Consider the following 16,983-nt stretch of genomic DNA (forward strand, 5'->3'; position numbering starts at 1 on the left):
GCTATACAGTAATCGGTGCTAAAAATATTCACTGTTATTGTACTAATAACACTGGCAGGGAAGGGGTTAACAGTAGGGTCGATCAAGGGGTTAAATGTGTTCCCTCAGTGTTTAACTGAAAGGGGGACTGTGTGACTCGGGAATTGCACAGCAGAAAGACAGGATCGTGTGATCTCCCCTGTCAGAACATAGATTTGCCTTGTTTACACAGGCAAATCCCCATTCTGTCACTGCGGGGGGGAAAAAAATCACGGGTGGCCGGTGGACATCGCGTGCGCCTCACCCGCTGGCCCACAAATCGGTGTGTACGAGCCGACGTACAATGACTGCGATTCACGGGAACCGGCCACATCGCAGTACAACTGCGGCAGCTGGTCCTTAATCAGGGTTTTTTTTAAATCATTGATTTTTATCCACCCTAAAAAAGTTACTAACATGGGAAATCTTTTTGGGTTTGTTTTGCAAAGAATTCAATGATTTTTGTTTGAAATTAGGCTAACCCAAACTTGGTGACGAAGGACGCTCATTGCAACGAGGTAGCAATCAGAGTTAAAACCAAACTCTTGTAAAACAACAAATCTTTTCTTGAAATTTGGATACATCTGCATTACAAGTGTTAACTGTTTGTTTAGTCTAGGGCAGGGGTCTTCAATCTTATTAAACAAAAAGGTCAGTTTAGAGTTTAGGGGGGGCCACACTGTGACCAGTGGGAGTAGAAATTGTCCTGGTGTCAGTGGGAGTAAACCATGCATCTTTTGGTATTAGGGGGAGGAATAGCACCCTGTCATTGTCAGTTGAAGGAATAATGCCCCATTCTTGGTATTGGTAGGAAGAAAGAATAGTGACCAGTCAAAAGTCTCAGTGGGAAAAATAGTGCCACATCATTTGTATCAGCTGGAGGAAAAGTGTCCCGTCATTGCTATCTGTGGGAGGAAAAGTGTCCCGTCATTGCTATCTGTGTAAGGAAAAGTGTCCCGTCATTGCTATCTGTGGGAGCAAAAGTGTCCCGTCATTGCTATCAGATAAAGGTGAGCAAAGGGCCACACCCAGGCCTCCGGACCAAATCTTCTGGGGCTGAACTGGTTAACTAAAGTGATTGTAGTCTTATTTTCATTAAAAAAATCATGTTATTCTTGCCTGCTCTGTTGCAGTGGATTTGCACAGAGCGACCCTTATCCTCCTCCTTCTCCTGTGCCTCTTCTGTGCTTCTGGCCTCTCCCCCATGTTGCGTGTCCCCCCACAGCAAGCAGCCTGCTATGGTTGCACCCAAGCCAAGCTGTAAAGTCATGCAAACAGACAGAATGGTGGGACGCCTGTCGGCCAAAAGAAGTACAAGAGCTTAATTTTGGGCTACTGCTGGGGGGTGTAGTTCTATAAAAAAAAACGCAAGCCTTTGAGACAGTCATTGGTGTCACAATATACACCTATACCAGGGCTCGACAAATCCCGGTCGCCATGGCGACTAGAAATAGGGTCCTGGCGACTTGGCTTTTTTTTTTGTGAGCTGGCGCCATCTGGTGGTGAGCCATTGGTATTACAAGTTATTACCACAAGATGTGTAAGCTGGCGCCGTCTGGTGGTGGCCTTTGGTATTACAAGTTAAGCATTACAAGTTAAACAGCAATTCTAATGTCATTTTTCACTGCCATCTTCTTCCCTCTAATTAGAACCCCCAAACATTATATATATTTTTTTATCCCAACACCCTAGAGAATAAAATGGTGATCGTTGCAATACTTTCTGTCACGCCGTATTTGCGCAGCGGTCTTGCAAGCGCACTTTTTTTGGGGAAAAAATTACACTTTTTTTAATTAAAAAATAAGACAACAGTAAAGTTATCCCCATTTTTTTTTATATTATGAAAGATAATGTTACGCCGAGTAAATTGATACCCAACATGTCACGCTTCAAAATTACGTCCGCTCGTGGAATGGCGTCAAACTTTTACCCTTTAAAATCTCCATAGGCAACATTTAAAAAACTCTACAGGTTGCATGTTTTGAGTTACAGAGGAGGTCTAGGGCTAGAATTATTGCTCTCGCTCTACCAATCGCGGCTATACCTCACATGTGTGGTTTGAACACCATTTATATATGCGGTCGCTGCTCACGTACGTGTTCGCTTCTGCGCGCAAGCTCGTCGGGACGGGGCGCGTTTTCTGGCTCCTAACTTTTTTAGCTGGCTCCTAGATTCCAAGCAAATTTGTCAACCCCTGACCTATACTATACATTGACATGATGCAGGTTAAAAGCGTGACATCAGGGATAATCTGCAAATAAATGTAATATATTGGGACAGTTAAACATAGTTATATGAATAGAGGGAACCTGTATACTTCATTATGTAAGAGTGTGTAACATAGAAAAGGAATAAGGGCAGTACCTCAGATCCCATGTAAGGTTTGTTGTGTTTTAAGCATTAGCTTGCGTCTCTCATAGGTCCATCGGACATCTGTGAAAGTCTGTGGGCAGGAAATGAGACTCGTGGGTCCCACATTTTGTAAAACCTGGTCATTGTGTTAGTACTTTTTGCCATCAGTTTCTCATTGGTGAAAGTCCAGTATATCTCGTTTTTCAAAGCTGTTATGGAGAAGGAATCCAACAACCAAGTCTGCTTAGTTGCCATGAGGATTCCATGAGGATATGTGTCATTAACCTAAATTGGTTTTTCGTAAGACTATGCAGCTTTATGTAAAGCTTCTCCAGGTGGTGTTGGGATAATGATGGCAAACAGTGAAAGAGAGGGTAAAGCATCTCATAGACTTGAGTCCATAATGTTTGAACAATTGGGCAGGTCTACCATGTATAATTATAGGACCATGGCTCTGGATAACCTTGATAACAAGATCCCATGTAACCTGGAGTGCAGTTCAAGTTGGAATCCGGTACCAATAAGCGTTTGATTGGTTTGCGCAAAATTTAAAGCGTTTACAAAATAGGGGATAGTTTTATTGCATTTTTATTAATAATTTTTTTTTTTTTTTACTACTAATGTTAGCGATTTTATTTTGTGACTGCGACATTATGGCGGACACATCGGACACATTTGTGGGACCGTTGTCATTTTCACAGCAAAAAGTGCTATAAAAATGCATTGTTTACTGTGAAAATGACAATTGCAGTTTGGGAGTTAACCACTAGGGGGCACTGAAGGGGTTAAGTGTGACCTCATATGTGTTTCTAACTGTAGGGGGGCGGGGCTGGACGTGTGACGTCCTTGATCGCCTTTCCCTATATCGGGGAACACACAATCAATGACTGTGCCACTGTGAAGAACGGGGAAGGTGTATTTGCACACACCTCTCCCTGTTCTTCAGCTCCTGTGACCGTTCACGGGACTCCGGCGGCGATTGGGTCTCACAGCCGCGGAGCTTCATGCCGGGTCGCAGGCAACCCACGGCTGGGCACTTAGAGGACGTACAGGTACGTGCTTGTGCCATTCTGCCGACGTATATCGGCGTTGGGCGGTCCTTAAGTGGTTAATGTATTCTAATGAAGTTATGAGGAAAATAGGCATTACAGAGAGGGGATACGCCCATACACACATATATTTTCACATAGGGCAAATGCCTGAAGACCGTGATTACTGGGAGTTACCCACTGACTTCGGAGGCTCATTGAAGGCTGTGGCTAGCTCTTACCCTGACTGTCAGCTGAGCATATACCGTCCGCGTTGAGCCACTGGAATTTGGCCGCTGCTGACTACCTGTTTAAAAAAATAATGTAAGTGCAGCACAATAAAGTCCATCAATGAAGAAATCAAGATGACACCCAGTGATACAGCATAATCTTCAACGAAAGTGATGATATCCTCCACCAATAAAGGCAATGCCTCCTTTCCAGATGGGGTGGAACATTTGCTTTCACAAGTGGTCAAAACAGCTTGTTCTCACCATGGGGGAGATGGTACAGATGAATCCAGCACAGTGGTAGATGGTGGAGATGATACAGATGAATCTAGCACAGTGATAGATGGTACGGTCAGATATGGAATAAAGGTAAAAAACACGATCTCAGTGTAGACTGTATTTATTCCAAAAAAAGTAGTAAAAACAAAGCTTCACCAAGCCACAGTCCAATCTTGGTGTGTGCACAAATAGTCCACCAGGAGACAGCTGGCCGAAATGGTAAGTAGGGCCGAAACAACTAATCGATTATGAAAATAATCGATTACAATTTTCATGATTAATCGGCCAGTAACATAATGGGGTTAAAAAAATAAAATAAAAAAAAATTGTCCCTTTTTATAGTAAAAAAAAAAGCAAATCGCTACTGTAAATATTAGTCACTGTCCCACAGTAAAAAAATGAACCCCTTACAGTAGCGATTATTTTCTCTTTTTGTACTTATTTTTTTAACCCCCATTATGTTACTAAACATCTCAGGCCTGTGTTCACACCTCAGTTTTTTGGTGCTTTTTGCAGAAACACTACAGTTAATTTACATGTTTTCCTATGAGACACGTTCACATCCATGATTTTTTTTTTCCAGCTGCTGCACATTTGGAAAGGGCAAGGACTTTTTAACGCAAAACAGTGCTATTTTTTTTTGGTTCAATATACTTCAATGGAGAAGCTGCAGAAAAGCATGTAATGTATTTTTGCGGCAATCTGTGTTTTGTAATCTGCCCAACAACAAATTGGCCCAAAAAATGTAAAAATGCAAATTTAAATTTTTTTTTGTCTATTATCCGATCAATCGAAACAATAATCGGCCAACTTATCGATTTATGAAAATAATCGTTGGTTGCAGCCCTAGTGATAAGCAATACAAACAAATGAGAGCAAACCGCCGCGAGCGGAAGTGGAAAGGATGCGGGTGACGTTACGGCAAGAAGCTCCTCCCCCTGCACTTACATTAATTTTTTTCACTTGTACCTTTTGAGGCATTTGTGATTGCCTCCTTTTGTGTTCAGCCTGCAACTGTTTTAGTTTAATACTTTTATCATTTGTGCGCTGTTTGCTGCTTTTATTATTGCTGCTGCCTACCTGTCTCAAACAGGTCCGGGAATTCATTATCCCAAGTCCACACCGATCCTGGGTTGACGTTCCTGTGTACCCCCATCTTGATAGTTGCCTCATCTGTTTTTCACTTGGAATCACTCTAATTGAATTAAACAAATTATGACCGTACTCACCCCTACTTTTTACTCCTGACGAAGGTAGTAAACTGGAAACGCATCGGGTACCAGGGATTACCATTCACTGGAGAGTAACAGTGTCCTTGTATATGTATCGCTGTATTTTTCTGTTTGCTTTGTTTGTCACATGTATACTACACCTGATAGTTCATGCTTTTAACATTTGATTGTTGTTTGATCTACCTTTTTTATGCAACAATAAATCATTTTTCTAATGCACTTCAGTGTTCGTGGCCTTTAAAGTCCCATCCAAGGGGGAACAGTTCTTTGTTCTAATAAAGTTATGTAAACTAAGGTCCATTCTTTGCTTTATAAACTACCACAGACCACGGCCATCTCCTGTGTGGGCATCTGAAGCCAGACTGTATCTCTTCATGTATTTAAGTGCATTCTGGTTACCCAGCGTGCACCTGCCAATCTCGCACAAGCAGTGTACTAGTTTGCAGGTCAGGATACATGCATATTGTCTCCTGGGATTGATGACACGCATCTCCCTGGAGGCATTGCAAACCAGAAATTACATGCGGGCCGTGGCATAGGAGGAAGTGAAAAATTTGAATACAAGAATTATACAGTGCATGATGCAGAAAAAAAAAGAGCCAATTTGTTTCTAGCGCACAGATTAGTGAGGGATGCTGAGGCGTAGAAAATGTGTGTGGAACTCCGCTTTAACCACTTTCTGGCCTGGTACGTCCATGGACATCCTTGAGTTGAAGTGTTTATACCGGGATGATGCCACCAGCTAGGGGCATCATCCCGGTATCAAAATTTTCAGCCAGCGATTCCCTCTTAAGCAGAAGTGATTTGAGTGGCTGCACAGCCACTCCATCACTTCTGCGGTTGGCAGAAAGGGGTCGCCCCACTCCCCTCCTGCTATAGCCTTTCCCGGGATCTCCTTTTCAATAGCTGGGCTTTGGAGCACATTGGTGGCAAAGGCTGCACTAGACGGAGAGAGAGGATATGGTCACTTGCAATTTTGGCTCCTTTTTTTTATTTTTTTTTTTTTTTAGCTGCCAGGAAAGCAGCCGATCAATCTGTGCCTGATCGGCTGCATTGGAGGCCAGAGGAGAGATTTTTGGATCTAATAGACCCCATATCCTTTGTGATAGCAATAAAGTTAACCCGAAAAAAAATAAGTTTTACATAATATATTAATAATTAAAAAACAAGTAAGATCTGGCCATGATTACAAAAAAATTCTGCTGTACTTATGGTTCCTAAAGAGCATGGATGCCTCCATAATCCTTAAAGGGAAGACGTTTGGGACGACCAGAACCCTTCCTAGAGCTGGCTGTCCAGCCAAACTGAGCTATCGGGGGAGAAGAGCCTTGGTGATAGAGGTAAAGAAGAACCCAAAGATCACTGTGGCTGAGATGCAGTCGGGAGATGGGAGAAAGTTGTAGAAAGTCAACCATCACTGCAGCCCTCCACCAGTCGGGGCTTTATGGCAGAGTGGCCCAATGGAAGCCTCTCCTCGGTGCAAGACACATGAAAGCCTGAATGGAGTTTGCTAAAAAAAAACACCTGAAGTACTCCAAGATAGTGAGAAATAAGATTTTTTGGTCTGAGACCAAGATAGAACTTTATGACCTTTAATTCTAAGCGGTATGTGTGGAGAAAACCAGGCACTGCTCATCACATGTCCAATACAGTCCCAACAGTGAAGCATGGTGGTGGCAGCATCATACTGTGGGGGTGTTTTTTCAGCTGCAGGGAAAGGACGACTGATTGCAATCGAGGGAAAGATGAATGCAGTCAGGTACCGGGATATCCTGGACGAAAACCTTCTCCAAAGGTTTACCTTCCAACAAGACAATGACCCTAAGCACACAGCTAAAATAGTGAAGGAGTGGCTTCACAACAACTCCATGACTGTTCTTGAATGGCCCAGCCAGAGCCCTGGCTTAAACACAATTGAGCATCTCTGGAAAAACCTAAAAATGGCTGTCCACCAACCTTTACCATCCAACCTGACAGAACTGGAGAAGATCTGCAAGGAGGAATGGCAGAGGATCCCCAAATCCAGATGTGAAAAACTTGTTGCATCTTTTCCAAAAAGACTCATGGCTGTATTGGATCAAAAGGGTGCGTCTACTAATTACTGAGCAAAGGGTCTGAATACTTAGGACCATGTGATATTTCAGTTTTTGTGTTTTAATAAATCTGCAAAAATGTCAACAATTCTGTGTTTTTCTGTCAATGTGGGGTGCTGTGTGTACATTAATGAGGAAAAAATGAACGATGATTTTAGCAAATGGCTGCAATATAACAAAGTGAAAAATTTAAGGGGGTCTGAATACTTTCCGTACCCACTGTGTATATGTGTGTGTGTGTATGTGTATATATGTGTGTGTGTGTATGTGTGTGTGTGTGTATATGTATATATATATATATATATATATATATATATAATCTATATATAATCTATATCTTATTATAAAAATGTTTGGGTGTTCCAAGTAATTTTCTAGCAAAAAAGTATATTTCTTTACGTGTATCTGAAAAGTGTCAGAAATGGCTTGGTGGGAAGGTGGTACAAGAAAAAAAAAAAAACGTGCATGCATCACCCCCAACACCCCTTATACTTGAGCCTGAGCTCGATCCAGTGCTGTGCATCGGAGCAAAGACTCTTTTCACTCTCTCTCTCTCCTCATTGGCTTATAGACGGCAGCGGAAACCATTGAAGTAAAGGTTTTACATTAAAAAAATTAAAACTGATCATTGTAAGCTGTCAGTGGTAAATGGTTTGCCTCATCTCTTTAACTGATATATTTGCAGGCGAGCTTGTTCTGATGAAGAACAGATTTACTGGCTGGATCACCAGGTGACAAAGGAAAGAGAGCCTTAAAAAAAAAACCGAATACAGCCACCACATCTAAAAATTGGTAAGCTGCAATATAATTGTTTGCTTTTGGGTTCAATACGGTGTTAAGCTTACAAAAAGGGGTGGATTATTTGCATCATATAGTATATGGTAAGAAGCAGTGAGGTAAATTCCCAGGTATGAAAAGCGTTGGGGTTCCCAGTAATAAGGGAAAGAGCCTTGTAAAGACCTAGTATTAAAGCGGAGTTCCACCCAAAAGTAGAACTTCCGCTTTAAGTTATTCTCACCCCCAGACATTCCACATTTGGCATGTCATGTTGGGGGGGGGACCTAGTTTTCACAGGTACACAACTCCCACTTCCACCCCTGGCTGCCTAGACGACGACTCCTTTCCCCCTAGGTGCCCCTCCCTCCCTGCAATCTTCTGGAACACGTCACCGGCCCCAGAAGATTGCACAGCCATTCACAATGGGCAGTGCGACTCCCGCATGCACAGCGCCACCTGGCTGGCATGCTGTCGGTTTAGTGCCCACAGTAGTAATGCGGGGGAGAGGAGCGAGGCTTTGGGCACCCGCATTGCTGCACCATGGGACAGGTGAGTGTGTGTTTATTAAAGGTGTAGCTGCTAACTTTTTTAATAGCACAGAATCGGGTAGAACTCTGCTTTTAAGATATTTACAAATTTGTATTGAGCATGGTTGCTGTAAAGACTTAGATTTTGATTTAGAAGTGATCGAGGGCTGTTAAATTGGGTTGTTAGGAAATAGTATTATATCACCATTGAATAAACTCAACTCTGCGACAGAACAGTAATATCTGGGTGCTCTCCTAAGTTGTGCTAAGGCCTCTTTTGCAAAGGGGAAAAGCAAAAGGATTAAAGAGATGGTAAAAGTTGCAGCTATGAAGCCGGCGTATTTAACACCTAATTGGCTGTAAAACTGCAGTAAAAAAACATATTTTCCAAGGTTTACTTATTTTTTTTATTTCAAGTGACAGCAGGAGATACGCTGCTGTGACACTTTGACCAAGAGAGCCGTTCTGCCCCATGTTACCACCTGCTTGGTGAGGGGGCATGAATCCCATTTTAACTTTATAGTTTTGCCAAGTGTCTTTTTAATCGGCTAGCAAAATAGACCACTTCTTGGAAAGTCCATTCCATATAGCATAGTGGTTGTTCTCCTTCACCTCCACACCCCTTTCTCTTCTGGGTGTGTCTGATTACTTTTTTTTTTTCTTTGCTGGCCCAGCATCTCTGCCCCCCCACTCCCTACATAAAATTCATGTAGCTACGGGGGGAGGAGTAAAGAGATATATTGCAGAGTGAAACTTGGAAGAGCTACAGGCTCCTGTTTAAACAATAAAAAAAAAACTGCTGACTTTTTTAATAAACAGCCACTCGCCTGTCCCAAAAAATCCAGCAAATGGGCTCATCCCAGCCATTCTGTCATCTTATCTTCGGTCTTTGGCGCTGGCATCTTAACTGTGGGCACCTGGCTTTGACGGCTTACGACTTCACACCCTGCTGCCTACTGCGCATGCGTGAGCTGTGCTGCACTTTGTGAAAAGTCCCTTGGTCCCTGTCGCATGTCCCAGGCGAGGGGGGGCATAAAAACTTCCGCTTCTGATCACCTGAGCGATCGACGCGGAAGTGGGAGCAGATACCTGTCGAAATCTGTGCAATTTCTAAGAGGCGAGGGGGAGGAGGCATTAATGCTAAACTTCCCCTTTTGGGTGGAGCTCCGCTTTAAAAAGGTATTCGGTCATTTTGGTCATATTTTGAAAAATTAAAAGTGAGCAGCTACAAAAACTGTAGCTGCTGACTTTTAATAAATGGACATCTGTTCCAGGATCCGGCGGTGTTCTCACCCGGCTGGTTTCTTCAAAGGGCTTCGGCCACTGGCGACTGCATACGAAGTGTGGACAGCTGGCTGTGACTGCTTGATGCTTCACAGCTGGCTTCTCACTGCGCATGCATGAGCCACGCTGATTGTAATAGAGGGGGTCCTCACTTTCACTCGGATAGTCACAGCTATTTGATCGGAAGGGGGGGAAGTGGGTATCTGTCAAAACCAATTAACTTCACCCCCAAAAACACAAATTTAAAGGGGGAGGAGGAGGAAGAGCGGAACTTTCTGCCCCCCCCCCCCCCCTATTGGGAGAAGTTCCACTTAAAGTAAAAGCAAAGTCTGCTGGGACTGCCGACATCACATCCGAATTGGTAAAAACCAGCTGCAGTCTTGGAGCTTTTCGATGTCTTTTACAAGGGAGGCTTTGTACTGGTAAATGATATGCATAACATAATTTAAATGCACGTAATCTTGTGGGAAGGTTTTTGTTTTGTTGCAATTAATGATCTGGTAACATGGTAAATGAAAATAAAAATAAAATAAAAAATAAAAATAATGAAAATAATATCTATCTCATATATATATATATATATATATATATATATTAGTGCTGTCAAGCGATTACAATTTTTAATCACATTAATGTCATAGTTAACTCACGATTAATCGCGCCAAAATTTTTTTTTTGTTTTCTTATTTATTTTTTATTTTTTTATAATATTAAATTGTGTTTTTTTAATTTTTTTACATTTTGATCACTTTTATTGCTGTCACAAGGAATGTAAACATCCCTTGTGACAGCAATGGGTGGTGACAGGTACTCTTTATGGAGGGATCGGGGGTCTAAAAGACCTCCGAGCCCTCCTTTGCACTTCAAAGTATTCAGATCGCCGAAAACGACGATTCTGAATACTGTGTACTTTTTTAAATCCGGCGCCATTGGCGGCCGAGAAACCCGGAAGTGACGTCATGACGTCGCTTCCGTGGTTTCAATGCGGAGACTGAATCAAAGCCGCTTACGGCTTAGTGTCAGTCTCCGCCTGAACACAGAAGGCGCCGGATGGAGGATCGGGTCTCCCGGTGGGAAGGGAGGCCCGGTCAGAGCGGCGAAAGGCGGCGGGAGGGGAGGGATGTCCCCTCCCGCTCCTCCGGCATAACAACCGAGCGGCTTTTAGCCGCATCGGTTGTTATGTTTGGATAGCCGATCGCCCGCTCTAAACAACGGTACCGGGATGATGCCTGCGGCTGCAGGCATCATCCCGGTATAACCCCCGAACGCCGCCTCGTTAATCGCGCGATAAAAAAATTGACGGCGTTAACGTGGGTTTGCGTTAACGCCGTTAATAGCGCGTTTAACTGACAGCACTAATTATATATATATATATATATATATATATATATATATATATATATATATATATATATATATATATATATATATATATATATATATATATATATATATATATATATATATATATATATATATATATATATATATTACACACAATTTTTTTTTTTTACTTTTACCTTTATTTTCATTTAATTTAGTTTTCCTGCAGGCATAAGTAGATATTTGCTTCATCCCACAGTTAAAAAACGTTGTGTATGCACTGCCTGGATAGACCTGTATCAGAGAAAATTTGCTTAGTTTGGTTTGAGTTAACTGGTCACTATAACCCCACCCCAGGTGTTGGGGATACCTAGTTTTTCTCATTCAAAAGTACAAACCTGCATGTTTATTCAATCCAGATGAGAAAGTATTAAAATTTATTTTGGTGTCTTATGTCCAACCACCATTTAATGTCATGATTGTGAGTCTGAGTGCATTCAAGAAGAATCCAAGTATGGGATTTGGTCCAGCTTTGATAAATGTAACTGCATATACAATACCTGAGGGATTCCCCCTCAAAGCTGTAGATCGCTGCAGTCCGCTGATCTCCACCATCTTCCAGGTTCAGTGCTAAACAGTTGCCCTCCTGCATTGTGATCACTGGAGGTTGGCCACTTGGCATGGGTGCCATTCAGAGAATGCTTTGCATTTTCTGAATTTATGCAAAACATTCTTGTGTCAAAGGAGCCTGTCGGAAGATTGTCAGCTAAACAGCACCTGTATCCAGTCAGATGCTGTTCAAGTATTCTGCAGTGGTAATGCTGTGAGAATGTCTTCCTGGAATGCTTGAATGTGTTCTAGTGGGATTTGCTATCCTCTGAGGCAGCAATAAGACGGTGATGTCATCCTTTCCTCAAATTTAGGACCAAGTAGATTAATAACAAACAATCTTTTATTTTTTTTGTTCAGGTGACAGGGGCTGGCATTTAAAGCCTGATTAATTTATTGTGTCAATAAACTGTTGGCAATAGATATGTGACCACCCCTGATACTCTATACCACCCCTGCGCCTAAGAAAAATAAAAACAGGGAAAAAAGCCGCCACTTGGAGAAAATAAAGCATATATGTGGAATTAAACCTTTTTAAAGCGGAGTTCCACCCACAATTTCACTTTTTAAATATAAATACCCCTGTAATACACAAGCTTAATGTATTCTAGTAAAGTTAGTCTGTAAACTAAGGTCCGTTTTGTTAGGTTGTTACAGCATTTAAATAGTTTATAATCTAGAAATAGACCGTGGCCATCTTAAGTGTGGGCATCATGAAGCCAGACTGTATGACTTCCTGGATTTTAGCTTTGCATATCTCGCACATGCTCAGTGCACAAGCAATGTAATAGGTTTCAGTCAGGTTTGCAAGGACTACTGGGAAACATGATGCCTATCCCAGAAACCCTTGCAAATAGCCTAGGCAAATAAGGAGGAGGAAGTAATGAAGGACTACAAAATAAAGGTATTTACAAGCAACAAATTAAATAAAAATTGTCCATTCTGAACACTATGAGATTAGAGCATGCAGCACAGACAAACATAAAAAAATGGGTGGAACTCCACTTTAAACAAAAGATGTATAAACAGGAAAAATAGTGGCACTTAAACAATGCAGTATACAGCAAAAACTGTAAACGATAACAATGATGTATAAAACGTGGATATTAAAAAATATCACCCAGTGACATGTGATAAATCAATAATCCATAAAGCAAAAAAATGTTTGAAGTATTACAATGCTTAATCTTCTTTAAATCTTCCACCACACCAACATGCACGTGACTCCTCTGCCTTTGAAACCGCACTCGCCAACTTGCAATGCCTCCCACTTTCATGTTTGGCTCAGATGCCTTTTAAACCTCATAATGGGTTAAAAGCGATCATCCAATATTCAACCGTGCTTTACACAGGATCTCTTCACATGTGAAATTTGAAAAAGAGCTTCAATAGCGTGATATCGTTTCAACCAGTTTATTAAAATAACGCACAAGCTTCAATCTTTGCACTCACATTTCAAATAATTCAAACCAGCAATCCGTGAAAACTACAGCAAAACGTGCAAATATTGGTACAGCGGTGCACTGCAGTCACGGCGGACCTGAAGTGTGCGCTCGATATTAGTTCTCACCCACTTCAAAGCTCCAAATCGCGATGTCGGTGTCCTGCTACCAGGCGTCACACGTCAGTATGGATGATTGCCGTACAGCCACGCCCCTGTCATGTTTCGTTATATTAACTTCCTCATGGGATTCATATGGGATGGGAGTTATATTATGTATAGACAAAAATCTCTGCAAAAAAAGGCATCTATGCGTAGAAAGAATTATTTTCCCCCCCCACTGCTTGACACGCCACTTCATTGATCTTCCAGGACTGTTGCGTATTTGGTCCCTTTCTGCACTTAGTGGTTTCATCTCCAGTCACAATATCACAGTAGTAACGTAGAGCCTAGAGGAAGAAACCACAGAGTGCAATGGGGGTCAAACATCTGACACACCTGGAAGTGTGATGAATGCTGAACTTCTCTCAGCCACTGTATCTCAGGAAGATGGCAGAGATCAGCACAGCTGAAGGGGTATATAAAAACCCTTTTCGTTGCAGGAATGTTTTAAAATGCGATAGTTGTGTTCATAGCTTAAGAAAATAACATCTGTTCTTTCATAGTTTATCAGTCCTTGTGTTTTTTTTTTTTTTTTTTTTTTTTTTTTTATGAAAAATTTACTAAATTAAACTTGTATTTTTCTTTCTGTCCACAGTGACGATGCTGCATCTTCGACCACACACTTTACATGTATAGTCTGGACATCTCATTTTGTTTCGGCCTTTAGTAAAAGTGTTGCACCAGGTTCAGGCTGGAGAGGAGGGAGGCCGGCATCACCACCTGGAACACTACAAAGGCCTCAGGAGGTTGCGTACACTTAAGATGTCCTTGAGCAGTGGCGCACCAGGAGGGAAAGGTCTGGACACAAATCCTGTGGAGACCTATGATAGTGGTGATGAATGGGACATCGGTGTGGGCAATCTAATTATTGACTTGGATGCCGATTTAGAAAAAGACCAGCAGAAGCTTGAAATGTCAGGATCTAAAGAGGTGGGCATGCCAGCCCCTAATGCAGTGGCCACTCTACCTGATAACATTAAATTTGTGACACCTGTACCTAGTGGCCAAAGCAAGGAATCAAAGTCAAAGTCGAAGAGGAGTAAAAGTAGCAAAGATGGAGGAAGGAGCAGTCAGACTTCTTCTGGACTTTTCCCAGCAGGGGATGCGTGTAAAAAAGAAGTGTCAGGACGTTCAGCAGAAAATGTGGGCAGCTCAGGAATTCCCACTTCCACAGCAACCCCCTCAAAAGTGGGAGAAAAATCTGGCAAGGCTGCCCGGAGCTCATCTAGCTCTAAAAAGGAAAGCGGCAAGGCCAAAAAGGACAAGAACGAAGTACCAGGGGCAAGTGGTGAGAAAGAACCCCTTGGAGTTTTGCAGACACCCCCTGGAGTGGGGGGTCGGGGTACAACTGTACAAGAAGCTATGGGGACTGCAGTAGAGCAGCTGGGTGGGGGCATTGCCACAGACAGTGGAAGTGCTTTGAGTGTTATAAAAACAGAGAACGAGGATACTGAAATAGATAATCGTGGATTGAAAAAAGTCAAGACAGAAATGGTAAGCATGCATGATTTTATATATTGTTTTTTTTTTTTATTGAATCTCTTATGCTATATAATCTGTTGCTCTTTAGCCAATGTACATCTGAGTCCAGAAATGGACATCTTAAGACAAAATAAGTTCATAGTCCTGGTATCAAAGCATGCAACAGCCTCACTGCCAGACTCTGTTCCCCACAAGGTTTAGGGTGCCCACTGGTCTCAGGGTGAGGCGAAGGCCACAGGGGTTCAGCAGCAAGGGTCTCGGTTGCAAGAGAGCTTGCACTTGCTCATAGCTTGTGTACCCCCCAATCTGCCTCACTGACACAAGTGCTGATTCCTTCCTGCTGCTTTTCAACACTCCCTCAGAGGTGGCATAACCCCTGTGAGCTCTCAAACCCCAAAAGTCACCCCCCTTGAAGAGACTATAACTAAAATAATGAGGAAATCTACCTATAGGGCATAACATGTCCCCGGCTTCCTGTACCAGGTATAATGTCCAAAAACCTTTCATCCATAGTTATTTTGTAATTTCTGCCTGCTGTTCCATAGGCACTATCTCTGTCACTTTGTCCGATATTTGCAATTTTAAGGGATTGGTTGAAAAAAAAGATGCAATGGTACCCTGTGATTAAGATTTATTATTCGGGATGCAAAAGAGGTGGATTCCCTAACCATCTCTGGTCAATAACCTGGATAAAGCATACAAGTGGGTTAGCGCTGATCTGCATCTGTGTAGGGGGGTCAGTGATTCAGTGGTTTGAAGCAGTTGTCCACTTGCTTGTCTCAGGACACAAGTTGTTTTAAGGGAGAAGTATGGAGACATAAAAAAAAAAAAAAAACCTACATACTCGCCAATGTGGCCGCAGTATGTAGCTGTCCCCTACCAGCTTTATATATAGATGGGTTATCACCATGTCAGAAATTAGTGTGGTGTTGCCACATCCCTGCTATAACAAGACTTTATAATCACTTTAAATCTTCTTGTATGTCTCTTTTGTAGTACTGGTTGTAGTGGTTGTAAACCTCAGATGTGAAAAATGAACCAAGCGTGTCCCTCTATCTATAGTGTGAACTTGTCTCAATCCAGAGCACCAAGTATAGTTTCTGTCTGCTGCTTCTATCCTCTGCTTTAAGCACAAATCATTTATAACAAGTTTTCCTGAAACCAAGATAAATAAAACGGTGACAGGGGAGGGACCTACAGCAGATTGACAGCCACAGCTCTTTTCCTGTGTGCTGTGTGAAGGGGGTTGTGTCCCTTCTCTCCAATCAACTCTCGGAGCTCTCCTCATTGAGCTCTGCAGAGTAACTTCAGCTCTCCGCCCCATTTTTTCTGACGGCTCAGAAAACTGTATAATTAGGCACTTTAACCACTTAACCCCTGGACCATATTGCTGGTCAAAGACCAGGCCACTTTTTGCGATTCGGCACTGCGTCGCTTTAACTGACAATTGCTTGGTCGTGCGAAGTGGCTCCCAAAAAAAAATTGGCATCCTTTTTTCCCCCCACAAATAGAGCGTTCTTTTGGTGGTATTTGATCACCTCTGCGGTTTTTCGTTTTTGCGCTGTAAACAAAAATAGAGCAACAATTTTGAAAAAAATGAATATTTTTTACTTTTTGCTATAATAAATATCCCCCAAAAATGTATAAAAAAAAAATTATTTTTCCTCAGTTTAGGCTGATACATATTTATCTACATATTTTTCGTAAAAAAAATCGCAATAAGCGTTTGGTTTGCGCAAAAGTTATAGCGTTTACAAAATAGGGGGATAGTTTTATGGCATTTTTCTTAATATTTTTTTTTTTTTTTACTAGTAATGGTGGCTATCAGCGATTTTTATCGGTACTGCGACATTATGGTGGACACTTTTGACACATTTTTGGGACCATTGGCATTTTTATAGCGATCAGTGCTATAAAAATGCATTGATTACTATAAAAATGCCACTGGCAGTGAAGGGGTTAACACTAGGGGGCGAGGAAGGGGTTAATCATGTTCCCTGGGTGTGTTCTAACTGAAGGGGGGGGTGGACTGACATGGGGAAATGACAATTCGCTTTTCATACATTGGCTGCTCGGCGAGATGACGTATAGCTACGTGATCTCGCCCAGCAGAGCCGACCTGCTGCCGTATAACTGCGGCGGCTGG

The 16,983-nt window shown here is 42.2% G+C and overlaps 1 protein-coding gene across 3 annotated transcripts in view; it reads left to right on the forward strand.

Moving 5' to 3' along the window:
* The window catches only part of ZNF609 (zinc finger protein 609), a 107,945-nt gene that overhangs the window by 38,781 nt on the left and 52,181 nt on the right, over positions 1-16,983 (forward strand). For 2 of the 3 annotated variants that reach the window (XM_040342939.1, XM_040342937.1), the window contains exons 2-3: positions 7,918-8,024; positions 13,951-14,849. In XM_040342939.1, the coding sequence (XP_040198873.1) occupies positions 14,118-14,849 (732 nt within the window). In that variant the 5' untranslated portion in view covers positions 7,918-8,024; positions 13,951-14,117. The remainder of the gene's footprint in view (positions 1-7,917; positions 8,025-13,950; positions 14,850-16,983) is intronic. The other variant, XM_040342938.1, reaches the window with a different exon arrangement.

The sequence above is a fragment of the Rana temporaria genome, chromosome 3 (genome assembly GCF_905171775.1).
Source record: "Rana temporaria chromosome 3, aRanTem1.1, whole genome shotgun sequence".
Taxonomy (NCBI): domain Eukaryota; kingdom Metazoa; phylum Chordata; class Amphibia; order Anura; family Ranidae; genus Rana; species Rana temporaria.